The sequence below is a fragment of the Lepidochelys kempii genome, chromosome 2 (genome assembly GCF_965140285.1).
Source record: "Lepidochelys kempii isolate rLepKem1 chromosome 2, rLepKem1.hap1, whole genome shotgun sequence".
NCBI lineage: Eukaryota > Metazoa > Chordata > Testudines > Cheloniidae > Lepidochelys > Lepidochelys kempii.
In genome coordinates this window covers 47,626,049-47,648,970 of record NC_136381.1, presented here as the reverse complement: position 1 = coordinate 47,648,970, position 22,922 = coordinate 47,626,049, and the positions used below count along the sequence as shown (strand labels likewise).

The 22,922-nt window shown below is 39.4% G+C and overlaps 1 protein-coding gene across 6 annotated transcripts in view; it reads right to left on the bottom strand.

The window, feature by feature from the left end:
* MMP16 (matrix metallopeptidase 16) overlaps positions 1–22,922 on the bottom strand; it is a 251,058-nt gene that overhangs the window by 192,175 nt on the left and 35,961 nt on the right. Inside the window, exon 1 of one of the 6 annotated variants that reach the window (XM_073330640.2) lies at positions 13,152–13,254. The exons of the other annotated variants lie outside the window; for them this stretch is intronic. Within the exon in view, the coding sequence (XP_073186741.1) occupies positions 13,152–13,208 (57 nt within the window). The 5' untranslated portion in view covers positions 13,209–13,254. Of the gene's footprint in view, positions 1–13,151; positions 13,255–22,922 lie in introns of those variants that run through there. 6 annotated transcript variants of the gene reach the window in all.

Sequence of the window (22,922 nt, the reverse complement as noted above, 5' to 3'; positions counted from 1 at the left end):
ACAGCTGTATAAAACAAGGTATCGCTATTCTCCTTTTGCAAATGGGGAAACAGAGGCACCGAGTGGGGAAATGACCCAGCAGGTAAAGCAGAGAGAACCCAGATTTTTTTATTCCAGTGCTCTGTCCACTGGGTCATGCTCTCTCAACATGGAATTACTTGTCCTAAGACAGGATTTTTTTAAAAAATACAGTATGCACTACAGAAGTTGACTAGATTTCAGCTTAATAGTGTCCCTTTAAGGGAGAGAAAGATTTTTAAAATGCAAAAAAACTTAGCAAGTCTGTGATTTGCAGCTCTTATAAATTAAGCCTACTACAGCAACAAGCCATTTTAAATTCTAGCTTTGTTTAATTACAACTGATGGTAAATCTCCTTTGCTTGTGCTTAGTGAGAAACATTGATATCTATGGCAACACCCCTAGTATAATCTATTGTTACCTTGTTCAAAAACACTCCAGTGTGTTTAGCTGATTGTCAAAACCCTTTCAAGAATGGAACCAGCCTTTCCCATGGTGGAAGGAAAAATAATGAGTCTACAATAGCTTCCATAATGGTGATCTCTGTTTTAAAGAGACACAGTCAACATGACATATAGTGGGACAAGATGGTCGGGGTAATATCTTTTATTGGACCAGTTTCTGTTGGTGAGAGAAGCTGGTCCATTAAAGGATATTACCTCATCCACCTTGCCTCTCTAATCTACTGGGACAAATCTGGCTAGAACACCACCGCATGCAACATGACATATAGTCAATTTCAAAATATGAGTTAACAATAGTTGCAGGTTCTATACCTGCCCATAAATCCTGCATGAATTTTTGTGTCTCTCTATAATCACATTTTCCTGTTTTTAAAACTCTCCCCTGTTGCTGTATGAAAAACCCATATAAACAGTTACTGGCACCATTTTTAAAGCAGAGGAGAGCTAATGGCCAAGGATGTTGTCTGGAGTTATCTGAAGGAGTAAAGTAGCTCTGCAGCACGTTTATCTCCTTACCCTTGTTCATCAAAATGTCTCTGTACACTAGAGATATTGTGGGTGTCGGGGCAGAAGCTAGAACCAGGGAGCAGCTACTGTATGTAGCTTGCTCCCCTTGGTAGGGGACTTGCTGTACCCACTATTGTTGGTCACAGCACATTAATTTCTGGTATTAACTCCCCACAAAGGGGTAGCAACACTCAGAGCACTAAGAACTTAACTATATGTTTTGAAGAGGACACAGCCAAGCTGTCAGAGGGAAAGGTCTTCCTCAAGGACACAAGGAGAACAAGTGCTCTGCAGGTCTGGTTGAGGGTGGGGCCTGTGATTTTTTCTTACCTCCAGTTAACCATGATTCTTTCCCCAACAGGCCTGCCTTCCCAAATCAGTGAAGGAATGAAGTATCACCAACACCACAGCAAGCCACACAGAGTATGGCTTCCCTCCTGCATGTTCTCTGTGAGGGGAGTTCATTGGTCCAAAGACAACTTCCAAACAGCTCAGAAACTATTTACAACATGTGGTCATTCTTGCCTTTGGTAGCAGTCATAACTTGTTGCTCTAGTGGGAGGTAGAAGATATAATACTTCTACCTGTGAATTGTGGAAATGCCATTCATAATTTCTGCCAGTGCTCAGTTTGCACCCTGTTACTGTAGGTTGCATAGCTACAAATAATATTGGCGGTCAAAATTATCCAGCCTTCTTTTTTTAAAGCCAGACAAAGAATTTGGATGATAACCTCCTGTGAATTCCACTGACTTATTAAATACTGCCTGCTACATCTCCTTTGCTTGGTTCTAAATTTACAGCCATTCAGTTCCATCCATTGTCCTCTTGTTCTTGTGCTATGCAGCTGTTTACAATGAAAAAGACTGATATTTTCTCTGTAGTCTCAGGAAGCTAAACAGCACTGCTTTCTCCTTCCAATGTTTATCAACAGGCACACATCTATCTTAAGTTGGTTCATTCCTGTTATAACTCCATTAAATTGTTGGCACAACCCAGTAATGTGGCACAATCTGGTCCAGTCCCACTCTCTCAATGGACACCAATCTATTGTGATGGGATTCAACCATTGAATCCCATGCACTGCTGTGCTTCATGGGTTTGGGTAATGACTGATCTCTGTTCCTAGCTCTGGATCTCAGGCACACCTCCCGAGGTGCAGACCTCATGTTCACCTCTCTTGGGCAAAAGGGCCTTGTTGTCCAGCCACCTAGGCTCTGGAACCCATACCTCAACCTTCCCAAGTCCCTCAGTTGCTGAGACACATTCCCCCAATAAACCAGCTGGCTGTGGGAGTTCTGGTTTCTAGTTAACCCCTTCAGGGACAATGTGGCAGTAAAAGGAAGGAAACACAGGCTTAGCAAAAATATAGCGTCTATGTATCAGAGTTATCTTTAAAAAGCACAAGAGAGATGCAGATCTACAGAGAACAATAAACTCATGAATACATTTCTCCTGTGTGACCTCACATCCCTTTGTAAGTCACTAGGATTCATCCAAGTCCTTTAAGGGAGGCCAAGTCCTGGCAACAAAAGTCCTGGCTCTCTTTGGTTAGAGAGTATGTCTTTCTTACAGTAATTCTGTCACCTTTTCTGCCCCTGCTCTGCTGCTGGGGATTTGCCATGCTATAACACTCCCCACCCCCACCCCACACTCTCAACATTCGGCCACAGGCCTAATCATTCCAAACCAGTAGCCGAGCCCTTACAGCCCACATTGCCCAAGAGGGGAAGAGTCATTCTATACTGATGGCCCTTGATTGCTCCAGCACAGCTTTTCACACAGTCCTTCCACCAGGTGTCATGTTCCTGCTACAGCAAGCCAGACACAAGATCGCATTCAAAGCAGAGGTTCAAATACAACTGGCATTGACAAAACAAAAGTGGAATTCATACACTGGGAGACGTGTCACCCCAACCGTGCCAACTGCATTTTTCTGTAGCATAATAAAACGTTAGTTCTCAAATTGGTGACAGCAGTCAATTCTGAAGGGAGGTTCCACTCTGAGAGGCATCATTGTGAAAATGGCATCATGGGGCTCAGTGTTTGTTGTTTCTCAATAGCCTCTCTCAGTTTACAACATGGCCAGCAAAAAAAGATGGTTCCCTAACTGCCAGCCCCGCAGCGAAGTGTGGGATTCAAACAGCAAGCTGTTTTCTTTTGACACCATCCCCAGTAATCTTGACCCAGGTGATGTATATCACCATTCCAGTTAAGGTGCAAATGAGGAACTGATGTGCTCTTGCTGTAGCTTTCGGGCAGATTCACTTAACTTTTTCTCAATTTCCCCATATGTAAAATGAGGTCACTAATACTTATATAGGTGGTGATGATTAATTGGTTAATGTTTGCAAAGTGCTACATTAATGCTAAACTGCACCAAAATTCACCCCAAACTCTCCAGTACCCAGGAAGCTACAAGACACATATGCCCATCTTATTTGAAGAATTGACCCTTAAAATCTTTGTTCATGTTAGCATCAACACAAGCAGTTGGATTCCAGTTCTCTGGTACCAGGAGACTGGGGAGGACCTGAAAATAGCCTCTCTCTTACATAATGAGACAATTTGGGAGACCCTCAAAACAGCTTCTTCATGCTTTCCCAGTACATAGTGGGGTGATCACTATGGACAGGAGGCTGGTATGTTTAGGTTAGGGAAAAAGGGGGGAAAGGGGCATAACATTTTTCGTAGAGCCACTCCAAAATGCTAAGAGTGGCTCTCACCCGAAAAACTTTTTTAAATTAATGCTCAGGGACAGGTTTCTTAACTCTCCTTAAATTAACTGTAGACGGATTGTAAGCAGCTAGGGCAGAGACCACATCTTTGTATGTGTTTTTGTGCAGTGCCATTTCAACATATAAATCAAATAATTCATTTGAAATATCTAAGGGTAAAATGTCAGCTACTTTAACACAGAGTTCGGTTTCAGCACCTAATCGGTTTGACTGCATGAAAGAACCTCCACCTTTCACTATACTTAACATAATGAGAGGTTAAATTCTTGATTACCTAATCAAATAACTGCATTTTGCAGTCCCTGGCTGTGTAATTAAAGGTACAGCACTATGCTGCAGTGTCCAGAGTCAATAACTGAAAAATAATTAATTTAAAAAATAAGCCTGGCATTCTCCAAACCATCCTTCAGCTACACAGTCTTTTTAAGCAGATCAAGAGGATGACAAGGTTAAAAAAAAAAGTACTATTTCATACTGTCATACATTTTCAGAAGTTTAATTAGAATGTAGGCTTGAGACCTCTCAGTATGATAGGGCTATTAAGACCACATACAGGTGTAATCATATGATTACTGTTCTGTTAAGAATACTATTTAAAATTGTCTTGGCTTTCCAAGATTAGATATTTGTTGCAATTTAAACACTTCTCCACACAGACTTCCAATAAAATATTATATTCATTAACTGTATAGTAATAATCCCCAGAGCTGTGTATACTGTAGGCTTCACTTATCCTGTCCAGTAAGATCCTGATTTTTCCAGGTACTTAAACATTAGCTAAGCATGTGAGAAATCCACTGAAGCCAATGGACCTACTCTCATGTTTAAAGTTAGTCACATACTTAAGTATTTTGCTGAATGCAGGTGTCTAACTTCAGTTTTAAACCTAGAACTCCTCTACTCACGAAGGGCAAGATTCTGCAAGTCTTTCTCAGGCAAGACTCCCACTGAATTTTAGAGGCATTTTGCATTAAGAAGGACTGAGCAAGGCCTGTAATATTTGACCCAGAGTTCTGCATGGTGAACAGCCCAAGTGCAATACTGTGACATATGCAGTAATGAAAGCAAATTCAGTGAATTACTGAATTTTGTGATTCAGCAATTAGGCAATATACTGAATAGCAACACAAAAAGTACTTTGTTCATTTCTTTCACACTTGTTATTAGTAAATGTTCTGTAAGATTTTTCATGTAACCTCACTGCACAACTCTGATAATAAATCTATACTGGAAATCAGGAAGACACTGCTGTGTTCAAATTTTCCAGATTATGGTGGTTCACTATAGAGAAATGCCAGCTTGAAAGATTGTACTGTGTACATACCACAAATGCAACAGTTCCTTCAATGTCGGATTACTACTTATCAAAGAATTTAGATTAAACAAAAGCCAAATGCACTCTGTTTCCAAAGAAGACCCTTTAAAAACATATTGAAATAGAGGAGATGGGCCTAATTGTCCACTGTGTTGCATCATTTTTACATAGTTGTTATGCCATTGACTGCAGAATTATAGCCATATGAATCCAGATTCAGGCCCATATGTTTAATGGGCTAGATCACAGTCTTGAAGACTAGAACACCTGCTGACTCTGCCTTATATTTTATATATGACCTTAGAGAAATCAAACACTGAGCTCAGTTTACCAATTATAAAATGGGAATAATTCTAGTTATGAAAATTGCTACTCATTTTTTTATTATTTTTGATAAAGAAGTAAAATATAATAGTTTTCCCATGATCATCAATCATCCAGGGAAAAGTATCGTAGGAAGAACCAAGCATATTTTGTACCTGAACTGGACAATTTTTGTCACAGTTTTCCAAGGCTATCTCACAAAGATGTATTAATTATTCTAAATTAAATTTTCCAAAGCACTTGAGATGCTTTTATTTAGTGATTTGTAAAAAGCATCCTTCTCTGATATTCCCTAAGATAAAAATTTTCAATTCCGGAAGACTGGAGGAAGTAAACACTTCTGTGCTTCTTTACTAGATTTCTAAACTGTATAAGCCCTGACCCAAAAACCAAATTACACAACACAAAGCATGATAAAAATACATATGAAAACAAAATGATCCTATAATTTGCCATGCTTCACAAACAGTGTCAAGTGTGGGACATACCAAGGTATCCAAGAGGGATGTGAAAGGTATTCTTTGTAGTTTCATGTATGAATACATAGGTCACCCTGCTACTCTTCAATTATGGTTGCTCTGGGGCAAATAGAGGCCTCAAGTTTCATGCTTGCTTAAGGGTAAAGAACAAAACTCCTCTCCTTTGCACAAATCTTAGATTCTTTAAAAAAATCATGTCAACTACAATGACTGTTTAACATTCTATGCTTGTTATCTGAACTGTACTTTTTGTACCCATGATGCCTTTAGAGGGAAATCCATTGCATTGAAGCTTCATGGTGGAGTTGTTTGTGTAGGCAGAGAGAGAGGCTCCACGCTACAGAAAGGGACTCCATGCTAGCCACAAATAGGCGGGGGCAATGCTGGGAAGGGACTACATGACTGGTGATCACACAAAACAAGTAACTGACTGACTCCTTAACAGCAATTCCAGACTACAGCAGTGGCCATAGAGAGCCCTTGACCTGCTCACAGAACTGTAGGTTAAATTCCATCTTGCACAGTACGAAACCCCAGTATTTGCATTTAATGTGGGAGGAGGGACTTTTACTCTTAGACTACAAGTTATCCAAGCCAGACACCTGTTCTTTTTCATGAACTACAGTGTATGCTAGTCATGCTATATGAATAATGCTTGCCTGCCTGAATTCCCTAACACCACTGAAATCTTATGTCCCTGTTTGCTTTGAGATCACTCTTAAGTCCTATAGCTTTTCTCCTGTGGTGCTCAGTTTTAACTCCTCCTCTACATGTGATGTTTCAAGCTCACAAAGGAGATAAACATAATGGACAATTACATTTCTCATATTATAGTAACTAGTACAGTTAATGGACAGTACTGTTCTATTACCCTTGCAAACATCCCATACAGCCTTCAATCCGTGTGCTACTATAGAGAGCAGTACATGAACCAAAGTATTTTATTCAATTTCTCTCTTCAAAATTGAAGAGGGCCCTCAGCAGTTCAGTATCATAGTCATGCCCAGTCAAGACTGAAGCATTTTTCATTTTCAACAGAGATATATGTTGCTTTCTGTACCTACCTTTACCCTGAGCTCTGTCTCTCCTTCCAGTGCTCCCATCCTAAGCCACCAGGCAAAGATGGACATATTAGAAAAGAAGTTTGGGAAAAGTAAAAGTATAACACAAAGTTAAAGTTGAAATGTAATCAGTTTTTTAAAAGGCCATTTCAAAAAAGTCACATTCATCAGCTCTTTTACAGAGAGATGGAAGAGCTGGGGAAGGGTGCAGGAATTTATTTGTATGATTAAACACTGCAAACACGGTTAGGTGGTGTTAAAATTTACTTCCCCAATAAAAAAGGGGAATCAAAATGAAAGAACATAGATTGCTCCATGGTGACTAACGTAACTTTTTATGGATCAAATCCTGGTGAGCATTTACATGGCTATACTGGCCAGAGGACTGCAACATTTGAGTGTGCAATGGGCCAGCTAGTCCTGAGGACAGTTAGCCCTAAATTAAAGGAACACAAAAGAGAGCTGAACCTACTTCAGAGGAATGCTCCTGTGCCAATCTGAGGAAGGGTACAGAAGCAGGTTGGCCAAACTACTAGAAAAATGCACTATAAGGCACAATCCTGCCTGGGCAGGGACAGGGACTCCCTCAATTGGACTCCCTCCCATCTCTAAACACTCCTGGTCCCTCTCTCTCTCCCTCCTTGTGCAGATTCTGTGGAGTTTCCTGCATAGACCTAGGACTGCAATAAGCATCTTGGAGCTGATGTAGAAGGAGAGAGGAATTGAAAATTAGCTCTCTTCAAAAAACAAACAGAAGTCCTATGTTGAGTGGATGGTTGAGTGGGTTGATGAGCCCTCAACTGGTTGCCCTCATGAAAGCTACGCTTTGGACCCACCAGACAGAAGTGCTGAACTAGGGACATGTGGTTTGTTTAAGATTCTTCTTGGATATGTGTAAGATTGCAAGTATTATCTCCTTTATCCGTTTTAATTAATTTAGGCTAGGACTTCCAAAGGGCACTAGAGAGTTAAGTGCCCAGTGAGAGTCAATGGGAGATGGGCTTCTAATTCCTTAGGCCCATTTGAAAATTCCCAGCCTTATATTTGATTATTGTTGCCATGGAAAAGATAGTCCCTGTAAGGAATCTGTGGAAGGAAATGGGCATTGAGAAGAGATTTGAAGGAAGAATGGAAGGTCGCACAACAACATGTGTTCAGGTAGCACGGACACTATGTGGAGAATGAGAGCTGCACCCTTCTGTCAGGAAAACATTGACTTATCTTCTTGTGTCTTGAATGGAGTTGAAACTTACATGTTTGTATTTGTTTAACAACAAGAATAACTTCAGCTTGTACAGTTCCTTGACTTTCCAATACATCTTTGTTTGTGCACTAGCATCATTGATTAATATCACCTTAGCTCTTGAAATAGTGATTGCTTTTTAACTGTTCCTGCATAGCTAAGAGAGGGACTAAAATATTTTGGAGAGAGCCACAAAAATAGTGGCTTTTTAAAAAAAGCCCACAACAACATAGGCTGAAAAAACCAGGTTTAAACAATGGTAATCTGAAGAATTTACCCCAACAGAAGACAACATTTAAAAGGCAGGTCAGATTTAACTTGTCAACTACAATATTTTATTTCTGGAGAAATACTAGGTGCCAGAGGCTCAACTTGTATGAACTGTAGTAGCTCCCTTGAAGACAATGTAGCTATGAACATTTACACCAGCTAGGATTCTGACCCTAAATTATTATTGATTTACAGGAGTTCCCACAATGCTCTAGGTGTTGTACAAACACAAAGAAGGCACAGTCCCTTCCCCAGAGAGCCCATATTCCAAAGAGATAGACGAAAGGTAGGAGACAGGGGGACAGCAAACAAACATGGAGGCCAAAGTGGTGACTGGCTACATCCTGATAATATAAAATTTTAGTAACACAATGTTGGCTGGTTTTTTTTTAATTATATGACACATACAGACAATCTCAAGTTCTCTTATAATCACAATCTTATAGTTGTAGGAGTCACAATAGAGGTGGGTCTTCTGGAGAGATTTGAATGAGGGGAAGGGAATGGCCTTGAGGACAAACCCAGGAAGTGCTAATTTACTCCATATTCTCTTATCGTATTCTCTTTATCTTTAAAGAGATATTCTCTTTATCTTTAAAGATAAAGATGCCTTTCAAATGACTTCTGAATTTTTGGTGCTTGTCCAGTGTGGTAATATTTATTTTTCAAGTAGAGTTTGTATAAAAAAAAGTATAATGTTCAGAAATGGAATAAAATTTCCCTTTGTGAGAGACACAAGCTTATGAGCTACGAAGAACTCTCTACAGCTTGTCTCTCCCTCCAACAGAAGTTGGTCCAATGAAAGATAATGCCTGACGGACCTTGTCTCTCTAACATCCTGGGACCAACATGGCTACATACTAGGGCTGTCAATTAATCGCAGTTAACTCACGCGATTAACTCAAAAAAATTAATCACGATTAACCGTACATATAACAATAGAATACCAATTGAAATTTATTAAATATTTTTGAATGTTTTTCTACATTTTATTACAAATATATGCACTGTAAAAATGATAAACAAAAGAAATAGTATTTTTCAATTCACCTCATACAAGTACTGAAGTACAATCTCTTTATCATGAAAGTGTAAAATGAAGATTTTTTGTATTACATAACTGCACTCAGAAACAAAACTGTGTAAAACTTTAGAGCCTGCAAGTCCACTCAGTCCAGCGTCTTATTCTGCCAATTGCTAAGACAAACAAGTTTGTTTACATTGACAGGACATATCGCTGCCTGCTTCTTATTTACAATGTCACCTGAAAGTGAGAACAGGCGTTCATATGGCACTTTTGTAGCCGGCATTGCAAGGTATTTACATGCCATATATGCTACACATTTGTATGCCCCTTCCATGTTTCGGCCACCATTCCAGAGGACATGCTTCCATGCTGATGATGCTCATTAGAAAAATAATGCATCAATTAAATATTTGACTGTACTCCTTGGGGGGAGAATTGTATGTCTCCTCTTCTGTTTTACCTGCATTCTGCATCTATGTCATATTATAGCAGTCTCCGATGATGACCCAGCACATATTCATTTTAAGAACACTTTCACAGCAGATTTGACAAAACGCGAAGAGGGTACCAATGTGAGATTTCTAAAAATAGCTAAAGCACTCGACCCAAGGTTTAAGAATCTGAAGTGTCGTCCAAAATCTGAGAGGGACAAGGTATGGAGCATGCTTTTAGAAGTCTTAAAAGAGCAACACTCTGATGCAAAAATTACAGAACCCAAACCACCAAAAAAGAAAATGAACCTTCTGCTGGTGGCATCTGACTCAGATGATGAAAATGAACATGCATCAGTCCGCACTGCTTTGGATCGTTATCAAGCAGAACCCATCATCAGCATGGACGCATGTTTTCTGGAAAGGTGGTTGAAGCATGAAGGGACATATGAATCTTTACCGCATCTGGCATGTAAATATCTTGCAACGCCAGCTACAACAGTGCCTTGTGAATGCCTGTTCTCACTTTCAGGTGACATTGTAAACAAGAAGCAGGCAGCATTATCTCCTGCAAATTGTAACCAACCTTGTTTGTCTGAGTGATTGGCTGACCAAGAAGTAGGACTGAGTGGACTTGTGGGCTCTAAAATTTTACATTGTTTTATTTGTGAATTCAGGTTTTTTTGTACATAATTATATCATTTCTAAGTTCAACTTTCACGATAAAGAGATTACACTACAGTATTTGCATGAGGTGAATGGAAAAATTTTTGTTTTTTGGTTTTTACAATGCAAATATTTGTAATCAAAAATAAATATAAAGTGAACACCGTGCACTTTGTATTCTGTGTTGTAATTGAAATTAATATATTTGAAAATGTAGTAAACATCCAAAAATATTTAAAATAAATGGTTTTCTATTGTTGTCTAAAAGCATGATTAATTGTGCGATTAATCATGATTAATTTTTAATCGTTTGACAGCCCTACTGCATACATAAAATCTTCCCTGTAATTTAGCTGTTCTACCAGGAAACTGAAGCTGACCCAGACTCTGTTTCATTTGTCCTGGTGAAGCAGTTAACCACATTTACAGAATTTCTGTATATCTCTAAACTGTATGTATTTGACTCAGCAATCAGATACAGATAGAAAAATATATTTTTCAAATGGTAAATCCTACAGTAATAGCTTTAGCAACCTGGGACTGTGGGATTAAACTTCTTCAGTAGCTCATCAGCCACAGTTTAGCCTAGTCAAGTAAAATTAAGGTCAGAGGTTCAAATACAGCTGCCTTTAGCTGATGAGTTCTGGGATAAGCAGGGCTGGTTCTCTAATGCTATAATAGGCCTGGAAAATGTTTAGAAAAGCATGTTTCCATTTATTTCTAAAACAGTACAGTTTACCACAATGGAGTTTTTCCACTGTAAATTCACCTCAGTGGAAGTTTGCATGTTCCATGTTTTAATTTCATAACAGTGTTCTAATTCACCAGTGAAGTATATTTTGCTATCCCTCCCTATAATGGGCTTACTTTTCTTAGCCTTTTCTCTGTTGTACTTTGAAACCTGTTTCATCGGTTATCCCTAGAGTCAACTGGAACAAGAAGGACACCAAATACTGAAGAACCAACAACCCAAATTCTCATTTTTGAGGTTAACAGAACTCTCTCAGCTGGGAATACTTTTGTAAAGGTGAAAGAGAATGAGGTTGCTTGTCAGGTGGGGCACAATGGAAAGGACAGAATGGAGGGAACAGAGCACAATGGGAAGTAAGTGTGGAGAATCAGTGGGAAACTGAAGGTAGGACGGTTGGACACATGGGTGGCACAGGATAAGTATGAAGGCATACTGCAGGATGGCACCTTATAGTGTGGACACTGGGACAAGAGTAAAGAAACATGCACAAAGACATAGAAGAAAAAATAGAGAATATGAAATGGAACTAAAAAGAAAAACTAGGAATCCATAGTGAGTGTTTTTTAATTTTTACAACAAGGATATCAGGTAACAGTGGGATGGCTGTGTACATTATGAAAAAGAAAAGATGCCCAAGTCTTTGTAAGGAGAGAAGGCAAAACCTTTCCCGGACCTTTGGAATCAAGATATAAATGTCATCTCTTCACTAACAAGTAAGTTGTCTGATTTCAGTAGGCATACTTTGGTCAGGCTATTTTCCTTCTGCATGTGGCCAAATGAGAGCACTGGAAGGGAGAAGTTGTCAAAACTCATATCCACCCTGGAGGAAATAACCTCTCTTCTCCCAGCCAAAAAAATTCACTCCACTTGTGAGAAATGACACCAAAAATGCACTCTTCTAAACTTGGCAATTATATTTAACTTTAAAATAATAAGCTGTAGATAAATAACTGAGGGGCAGGGGGAAATTGCTGGTTAGAACATTAATGATGTTGTGGGAGTCATTTACAAACCTTCTCTTCCCCTCATCCCCTTGAAATCTCAGTAGACCTGGCATATATAACAAAGTAGAGTACTCGTCATTTTTGATGAGATGAATGAAAGCAAGCAAAGCACAAAGATTTTTTTTATAGCAACATGGTTAATTAAATAACTTTCTCCACCTACATCAGCCATTGCAGAGGGAATGAAAGGTTTTAGAGAAAACAGGAAGACATTTAAAACTCTAAACTATCTGAGCTGGATAAGTCATCACAACTTTTTGACAATGTGGTCAAACTAGTACAATTATAAGAAAATAAAAAGGTAAGCATAGCAAAGCCAAGGACATTCTACAGCAAACTATTTTTGACTCCCCATAATTTAGAATTTTTAAAATCCTCTTTAGTAATCAGATTCTGAACAATCAAAAATAAACATGAACAGTTAATTCTGGAAGCCTCAAACAATCAAACAGGGAAGAGCTATCCAAGAGAATTAAATTAAATTCTCCAGCTGCAGTCATTTATATGGTACTAGAACAAGCTTTTCAAGAAAGACAGAGAAAATGAAATGTACAGTAACAATTGAACATAAAAACTCAAAACATAATCAGCGTGGAATAAAAACACACTGTTTAGAAAAGACTGCTATTTTCTGCAGCTAAAATACACATATATTTTAGAATGTAAGGGAGATATAAGAAAGAATAGTATGGAATATCTTAATAAGAGAATTAACCAAAATCAATAGCTAATCTGGCCATCTAAAAAGGCAATAAATTGTAAATCTGTAATAAATGATGACTCAGGTTTAACATTTACATTCACTCACAAAGAAATGCAAAATACAGTGGGCATCAGCATCAGTTTAGCTTACCACAGACCATATGGAAGGATGTCCCAATAGATTCTGTATCTTGTATTGGCATGGCATCTGGTGTACATAGCAACACTTTATCTGATGTAATAAGGCCTTCTGCTCTCAGTCATTCTAAGTTATAAAACAAATGATTAAGTGATTTCACCATGAGCAACCTCATGATATACTCACAAGGTGGGATGGAAATAATGGATTTAATGTACAACATGCTGCCTGCATGTCGATACAAAGTGTATTTTGAGGTATCTCCAAAGTTCTCTTTTTGTCATAAGTATATATTGTTTTTCCATAAAACCTAAAACTGATATTTGTCAACCAGCCTGATGAGTGGAAGCTCCTAGAACATTTTATTTTGTGTCTTGTTTATAGCATACAGCCATTGCCTAAGCTTCTGAGTGCATTTACCTAATTAAAACACAATTAAAATCAATGTAAACGACATGCTGTCAACTACTGGCTGCATCAAAACCAATCTCCAGAATTATTTCTATTTAATACAATGGAATAGTCCAGACAACTGCAAGTTACTCAATCTGTTCCTATGAATACAGCATTCCTTCACAATCAGCTTTCCATTAACAAAAAGGTGAGAGCATTGATGGACTTTGAAGGTCATCAACCCCAGGCCAGGGCAAACTGAGAAGAGATGTAATCTCCAAAACAGAAGATCTTCCAGTGGAGTGCCTTTTCCCTGCCTGCCTGCCTACCTACCTACTCCCTTCCCTTTCTGCTTTCCCCTCCCGCCCCCAACCCACCAATCCCTGCCTAGTTTCCTATGAAAATCTGTTAACAGAAGTACCACAAATGAAATCCACTATTGGAGGAAGAAAGTGAGCGAGAGGGAGAGAAGAGAACCTCTATCTCAAACAGGCACCAGAAAAGGAGAGACTGCACCATCAGAGTCTAATAATACCAAATATTTGAATTCCTTCTTATTGATGCACTGAAACCCATAACATCTTTTCTCTAGCAGCCATCTCTCTCTTCCTCTCTCAAAGGAATGGAGATAATGAAGAACAACCCCATCCATTACTGCGAGAGTTCACAGGTGAATTGTGTTATCTCATGGGCAAGTGTATCAAAGAATGTTGACAGATGATAATAGAATCAATGTGGGAGAGCTGGTCTATATCACCAGAGAAGCTAACCGGACAAGATAACACCAGATGTCTCTCTCATGGCCATGCCTAAAGCAGACTAGTAGGGATCGGGGACGCTAGAGATATTTTGTCACTGTTCACCACCACTTCAGTCATCTGGCTCAAAAGCTGAAAGTTCAAAACTCAGTGATGAGAAATGAGACTGCCAATGACAACACATGGTTCCTGAGGCACAAGGACCCAACAACCACTTTGTGGAATCCTGCAGGAAGGCATTGGTTATTTGTGTTAAAAATGGACTGGACCCACTCAATCAAAGACCTTGGTTTCACTAGCACTCAGCAGCAAGAGTCTATCTTGTAGTTTAGAGACTGCAGTTTGTCCAGTACTCCTGGAAATTCCAGAAGGAAGAGTGGTCAAAATTCAACCACAGAAGGTGTGACATTTATTCCTCCTTGCTACACCCATGCACCCATGAACCCGGCCAATCCTCTCTTAAATATGTTCACCTAAGATTTTTTTCTAAATAGGTGCTTGAAGTTAGGCTCCCAAAAAAGTGTCCGGTCTCTTTATATGCTAAAACTGCTGAGCACCCCGCAACTCCCATTGAAGTCATAATGTCAATAATGTAGATTCTTCTAGGGGCTTTGTGAACTTATTAATATTTAAAATCATTATATCACCAGTCACTCACAGAGCTGTCCAATATTTCTCACTCAGAGATTTCTGAAATCAGATGAGAACCATCACTCTCTAAGGGTGAATTAATTAAATCTGTCCCCTGACTTTATGTACCTCAGTAAAAGGTCTAAGTTTTACTCCTCCCAAGGGAGCCTCATAAGGGCTTCTGTACTGGAAGTCTTGTGTTGCATGGCCTTTACTGATAAGTGATAGTCATTTTGATCAATTTCTCTGTCATTTCTATCAAATATTTGTATGGCATTTTTTCAAGAATCTTAACAGAATGAAATGGACTGCCCAGAATTCCAGAAAGTCAGTATGAAGTCTGCTTTCCCTTAGGGACATTTGGCTGTAAGCTCCTTCACACTCTGAGCATGTCCCTTAGCAAATACAAAATCTGCATCCCAAGTCACAGTAAGGCAAATGCAGTGTAGCAGGGGGATTCCTTTCATCATTTTCTCTCTGTATAGCTACCAAATCAATGTCTCTTATTAATGGACAAGAAAAGACCTTGATTTCCTAGCCCCTCTAAAGTCCACAACCAGAATGAACAATTAAGGAACCTGTAAGGAACTTTGTAAGGAACCTACCCCACATAATGAGATCTAGATATGAAAACACCAGGTCTAGGAAAAGCATGTACTGCAAGTGATAATTTTTACCTCAGGGACAGGTTTGCCTGGGGTTAATCTGACTAGGACTTGAATCTAGTGCAGTCTTTCTTCCAATAAGTACTCAATTCCCATGTCATATCAATAAAGGCACCTAGACAGGTTTCAGAGTAACAGCCGTGTTAGTCTGTATTCGCAAAAAGAAAAGGAGTACTTGTGGCACCTTAGAGACTAACCAATTTATTTGAGCATGAGCTTTCGTGAGCTACAGCTCACTTCATCAGATGTAGCTCACGAAAGCTCATGCTCAAATAAATTGGTTAGTCTCTAAGGTGCCACAAGTACTCCTTTTCTTCTAAAGGCACCTAGGTAGCTCATCTTCACAGGTATCAGAATGCTCTTCTCCAAGTTGACCATGTATGGACTAAATTCTGCCCTGAGTTACACCAGTATAAATCCAGAGTAATGACACTGATAATAGATTTACACTTTGACTTACTTTAGTTAGCTAAGGGCACAATTTGACCCTGGAGCTAGTATTTCCGTAGAAGAAAAAGGAATATATGTTTTTTATTAATTGTTGAGTTTCTTTTTAGGAAATTACAAAATAGCTTTTCAGCAGATAATTCAGAAACAAAAGCTCTGGTGATGCTAGACAACCTTTCAATCCATTCATCAAAGTGCTTGCAATTTACATTTGAAAGCAGGTGAAACTGGACAGAAAATGTTAAGCAGTGCCCAATGCATTTTAATAAAGCATTTTTTCTCATTTAAACATGAAGCAGATCAATTGTCTACCGCAAACTCTTTCCTGTAAAATAATGAGCCAAAGTATGCTTTCCTTACTCAGGCAAAATTGCCACTTACCCTGTTAAAATGAATGGGAGTTTTGCTCAAGTAAGGGCTTCATAAGAACTGCAAAATGAAGTAATACATTTTCACCCTTTAAGTTTCCTTAAATAGGTGATACATATAGGAGAACAGATTTCAAAATGCCATTAAGATGCCTAGAGCAGCTTCATTAATTTTTAGAAAATCTTTTCTGTTCAGGAGGAATTAATCAAGTCATACATATAATTCAGCTTTGTTCTTTGTGTTATAGTTGCTATCTCTTGTCTTTCTCTCACTGCAACTGTTTCTACTGTCAGGAAGCCGGAAATTCAAGAAATGGACTAAAATACTATGGTGCAGGCTATCCCTGCTCATGGAACCAACTTCTCAAGGGACACACATGTTAGCGAGCACTATGCTTGGTATTATGTTTTTGCAGGATCTGGCCCTATTATTATTAAAAATAATAAACAGGCTTAATATTCTTTTAAAGACAGATCCTAAATATTTTTACATCACATTTACTCCCACCCATACAAAGAGCTAATGAGCAGTTCTCAAACAGCTGAATAGATTGTTATTGTGTTTGTACCTGCTTTATTTTGATATACAGCCCCAACTAGCACCCAAAATATCCCTTTATCTATAAAAACAGAATGTGTTACTTTCTCGTACCATGATTAAAATCCTGAACCCATTCATTCAATTTACCATTGAAATGGAATGAGATGTGCCTCCATTTCCAGATATAATTAGCAAAGAAGCAACCTAATGGAACCTCTGAGATTAAAGTTTGCAAAAATTCTTCAGTGGCAACCAATATTTCAGTCATAGCTTTACTGCATTGACAAACATGAAACATTCCACACGCCAGAGCAATGCTGTCTCATATATAACAGAGAGAAACTGTACAATTCCACTATAAGTGAAAAACTGCGCAAGTCCAAAAATAATTACTCAGGATATTTCAGATGGGTTAGTCAGAGTATATTAGGATTTATAATCCAGGAGGTTCAAATAGACAATATCATAGCAAAATAAATGTAAAAATATGTTATCCAAAACACATGCCCCATATTCAGTGATATCACCAGAGACTTTCTCATATTCCCTTCTAGGTTCTATTATGTACAGTAACACTGATTAAATATGGCAAAATGTAATAAGAGTACAAATGTATTAGCAAATATTTTCAATGTAGGAACCTCATTCAGTAAAGGTCCCATATGCATGGGCATAAGAGCCCACACTTACAGATCCCTATATGAGACTGAAGCTTGACTTTGCAGCTGCTGGGGCCTACGTTTGCAGCTTTGAACACACACCTAAAGAAGGTTGTGCTGCTAATTAAAAAGCATATGTATGGCTGCTGCTGACCAGAGCTGGGTGAATAACTGATTTATAATTTCAGAGCCTGAACTGGGAGAAAAGAAAACGAACTCCCAGGCCAGTCTATCTCGGAGCCACAGACCATGGGACACCATTCCAGGAACTTATGTTTCTCAGCTCTACAGCAGTTAGCCTGCAAGCCCTGACTTGAGTTGGGGTTCTGAAGGCTTCCAAGCTCCCTGCTGTGGAGCCAGGAGCCAAGCCCTGGTTAGAGTCAGGGTGCCCAGGATTTCCAGGCTCCGGCCCGGGATCAAGCTGAGTCTCCCAAGGGATTCCAGGTCCTGGGTTACACAGCAAGGGGCCCGGAAACCCTGGAAGACTTGCCATATGGTCTGCCCCTGAGCCACAGGCCCTAGAGGCACTGGAGTCCCCAGTACAGAATCTGTCCCCTGATGTGTCTGCCCAAGCCACAGACCATAAAAGCACCTGACTCTACCACAGCCCACCAGGATTCGGGATGCACCAAAAATTTGCTGAACACAGGTGTTTCAGGCTAATCATTTCAGGCTTGACAAACTGAAATTTTCCAACTAAACTTTGTTTTGTCCGAAAATTTCGGACCACTCCTACCACTGACCAAGGGCCGGCTGCACACTCATGCAGGAGTAAGAGCCTGCAGTCCCACCACACACACTCATGTGCAGCCTGGCTCAACCCTAGGATCCACAGGTTTAAGTATATATCCGTTACTCCCTCCCCAATAGCAGGTGGATGAGGAGTGATGGGAGGAGATGGTGCCTTGACTACACACCCATTTGTGTGATGTCCAGTGCATCTGAGTATTGTAATATTAACACCTCTGGAGCAAGAGCAAGGGAGCAAAAAGAGTCATGCTTCTCATTCCTGATTCCTTCCTTGCACTGCTCCTGGAGTGGCACAATCTAGCTTTCAAATGTTAAAATGCTTACCTGAGAGCGGAGGGAGCTTGTTGGATATAAACGTCTGTCAGTAAAGACATTGGACTTTGCACCATTCTAACAAAGAAATTAGTGAAAGGATGAAAAATATGACAAGATACTGCACATGTGTATCTCAGGTTCCAAGAAAAATGTACATCACATTGCATGCGAGATCATGCAATTAGACTGTTTGGTAATGAGTATTTACAAGAGGGCAGAATTGATGTCCAATAGGCAACATTCACTTTGTCATCCCCTGAGCTGTGTGTGCTTTTAACACTTTTTCAAAAAGTGTGATTTCTAAGGGTTTTATTTTGAAAGGAAAAATATACCCCCAAAATTTTCTGTAATGTGGAATTATTTGGCTTCACATCACATACACATAAGGTCCCAAAGATTTTGGAACAAATCTTCTTCTGCCAACCTTAGAAACTCTGCAGAAGATTAACAACCCTAAAAAAATTCAAAGAAAGCAAAATGTATCTTGCTTGCTCTGTTCAAAATTCGCAAGAGTTAAAGAAAATTATTGTGCAATTTTCCCTCTAATCCCCCTACACTCATTTACCTACTCACCACAGCACTCAGAAAACTCATCTATGCTGCCCTCCCATGCTTATGAATTAATATAAAGTAATTATTAAAGATATATTTTTATATTTTTCTGATTAAAACCTTTTATTATTTATTTTCTATAACTACTGTTTCCAAAAGAGAAATGTAAGAATTATAGAATCATAAATATCACCCTTCCCCTTCTTATGTAGCAATCATCTTCAACAGCTGAGCAGTACCGCTAGTGAGAGGTACGAATGTATTCAAGGAATTCTCTTTCTGCTCTATTTGGCTAGGAGAGTTATTCTATTCTAGCAAATTTGATTATTAATGTGTAGCAGAATATTTCATTTCAGAAAAGTGGTAGGATATATACACCATACCAGTGTGTAGACAAGCATGGGGGAAAAAACATATTGTATACATATATGGTGGATCATCTATTATTGCTATAGTATGAACCAGTTAACAGTCCTTAGCTACTTTCACGGCTGCCTCTCTGAGTTCTACTTCTCTTCATAAAGTATGGCTGCTCCATAACTCACCACTAGCAATGAACCAGGAACACATTTCCTTCGTTCGAACAACTGGTGACTTACTTGGTGTTACAATGACTCACAAATTATCTTTTCCTATACATTTCATAGTTTAGTTTTCTAGAATGCCAAGCCAAACCCAACCATAATTAGCCAGCAAATGCATGATCACTGTAAAATAAGCAACCCACATTTTCTCTGTTTCAGCCACTTATCTAGGGCCCTAAATCACATTTTCAAAAAGTGTGAACTTGGGTCCTGCTGCCTCTTGATCTGAGTTCAAAAGGACTGAAGAAGGCAATTCCAACATCTTCTCTGCCAGGAGAGCCGTTGCTTCTTGGGCAAAGTTTCCTGTATTTTCTTTCCTATCTAAGGTTTTTCTATAGTGCCAATCACCATAATAATTGCTCCCCGCACATTTTCCTTCTAGACTCAATGTCTGGAGGGCACAGAGATGGGGGCTGAATTGCTTCACACTAAACCCCCAGGATCCCAGAAGTCCACTGGACTGAGCATCCCTAAAACCCTTTCCCTACTCTACATGAAGTGCCACAGGAAGGACAGATTGTGGCCCCAGCCCTTGCTGGGAGGTGGGAAAGAAAGAGAAGGGAAATGAAGACTGGACCGGAGAAGATAAAAGGAATGGAAGGAGGGAGAGAATGAGAGGAACACAGGGAGAGTAAAGATTGGAGGGCAAAAGAGGGCAGAGAGTGGAGTGTGAACACAAGCTGCAGTGAGACTGAAGAGAAGAAAAACAAACGAGCTAAAATTCTGAGGAGAATCTCTCTCGCCTTTCATCTAAGGGAGCCTACCATGGAGCAGATGGGACAGTCTGAAGCTGCTCTCTGAGGTGTCAGAATCACACTGAGATGACAGGTTGCAGTGTGACTGTCACATCTGCTCCACAGGAACTTCCATACAGGAATAGAGAGAAGGCCCCTTTAAAGTTTCATCTTGGATTGTCTTGTTTCTCTGTCTCTCTCCCGAGATATCATTGGAATACGTTTGCACTGTTAGTTTAACATACTGTTGAAGGATATTGTGTTAAGTATTGTATAAGAATCAATGTAGACTAGAATAGAAAAGTGAGAGATTAATTTATTTCTCAGTGCTGACAAAGGAACCTGACAAGAGCTATCCACCACACCCTGCAACCAGCTTGCACCAGATTTTGGGAGAGAACCAGTATTTGGAATAGATAGGAGCAGGAGAGCACAAGGACTACAGTATGCCCAGCTCAGTATATGGGCACAAAAGGGTAGGAGGCTCCTTGCATCCCCATCAGAAAAGCCAAAAGGAAGAATGTATCCAGGAGTGAGCTCCCACTATGATTAGTGCTCATATTCACTTACTAGCTCCATTCTCTGTAAAGCACCTAATGCAGAGAGCTCCTCCCAACTCTTGTATGTCAGTGGAGCTACTTTGCATTAAGGTTGTTGTAATCATAATATGGACCACAACAGACCTGCAAGCATTTATTATACTAACCAGTGCAATATTTGCACATGGTACTAAGCATCATGGCCCACAGTTAAGTGTTTGCAGGACTGAGCCTTTCATATACCTTTCTTACCATTAAAGGGAACAGTTTTGTAAGGCACATCTTTCATTCTGGGCTGTCAGCATTCACAATTCAGAGTGAGGCAGACAGTAATAGATGTTCCCTTTAAACTCCACTTTAGCTGATAAGCAGTGATGTAAAAAAATGTTTGAGAAAATCAGAGTTTATGAAACCATATAAATTCATCACAAGATGTTTGTGAAATCAACAAAAGGAACAAACGTTTTAGAGGTAAAGCACACGGATACAAAAATGGAGTGCAAACTGCACTGATGAGCCCCATCTCAGCAAAGCACTTAAGCCCTGCAGAGCTTTAAGCCTTTCCTTAAATCCTCTGGAGACAAAACTTTAACCACTTGCTTCAGTACTTTCCTGAATCGGGGCTATAACAATCCACAACTGAGTGGAAGATGTGAGTCCAATAAGCTTTGCAAAATTCATATTCACCTTAAAAACAGAAAGAATTCAAATACTCCTGCCAAAATGAGAGCTGTGAATTTTGAATTCACAAATATCTATCATGCAATATTAGAATTGCTACTGTTATAATAGGAGGCCAAGGAATACTGAAATCCAGCATTTGACAAATATTGACCATTTTACTTTGGCGTTCATCAACTAACCCCCTGTCTCATGGAGACAAAGTGGCCACCCCAATCAAGTAGAAGTTCTCCCTCCACAATGAGAGTGAGGAACAGAAAGAACTCAAACAAGGTTCCCCGGACACTGAACCCCCAATCCACAAGGGGCTGAAAGACAAATAACTTTCCAATATGAGATTTCCACTTATAAATGTGATCACCTGTGCACAGAAGTGTCAGACTCCATCAACTGCACACACAGATGTCAGTGGTCAAATAGGGCAGGCTCAGATATCTGCACTGAAGAAGTTGTACTTTCGCTAGTGGGAGCTGGACTAATTCTTTTAAAAAGTGTTTCCTTTATGTGCACACAACTATTTGAAAAGCTAAGTACACAGTTAATTATCATATTATTACTACTTACACACTATCAAGAACAACAATAATTGCAAACAATATTTCTGGACGAGGCTATATATTGAGGAACAATTTACAAACAGCCCCTAAATTATCTAGACTTTCCCCCTAACCCAGAATGAAGAAGAAATATTTTCAGATGAAACCAAAGATCTGCAAACACCACATGAATGGAAACAAACAATTGCCAACTCTGCACTCAAATTCTGCACAACAGGAAATAAATATTTCTTTACATAAAAACCTAGGTATCTTACTAACATGTTTTGCAGATTATTCCAGGGCACCACATTTTTCATCACAACTGGCAGATTGTGCTCAGGGAAGACCCCAAGGCCAACAGCTTTTGCGTCAGGGTAACTATTTCAGTGGGGCGGTGGAGGGGGGCGGGGGAGGAGGTTGTGCCATTTCTATCAGAACAGCTATTCTGGTACAGCCCCTGGTATGGATAATCAGTATAAAAGTGTCTTATACTAATATAGCTTATTTCCCTTCCTAAACAGGAATATCTATACTGGTATAAAGCACCTTTATACCTATATAACTGTGCCTATACTAGAAGGTTGTACCACTTTAACAATATTAGTGAAGTCAAAGCAATACAGCATTT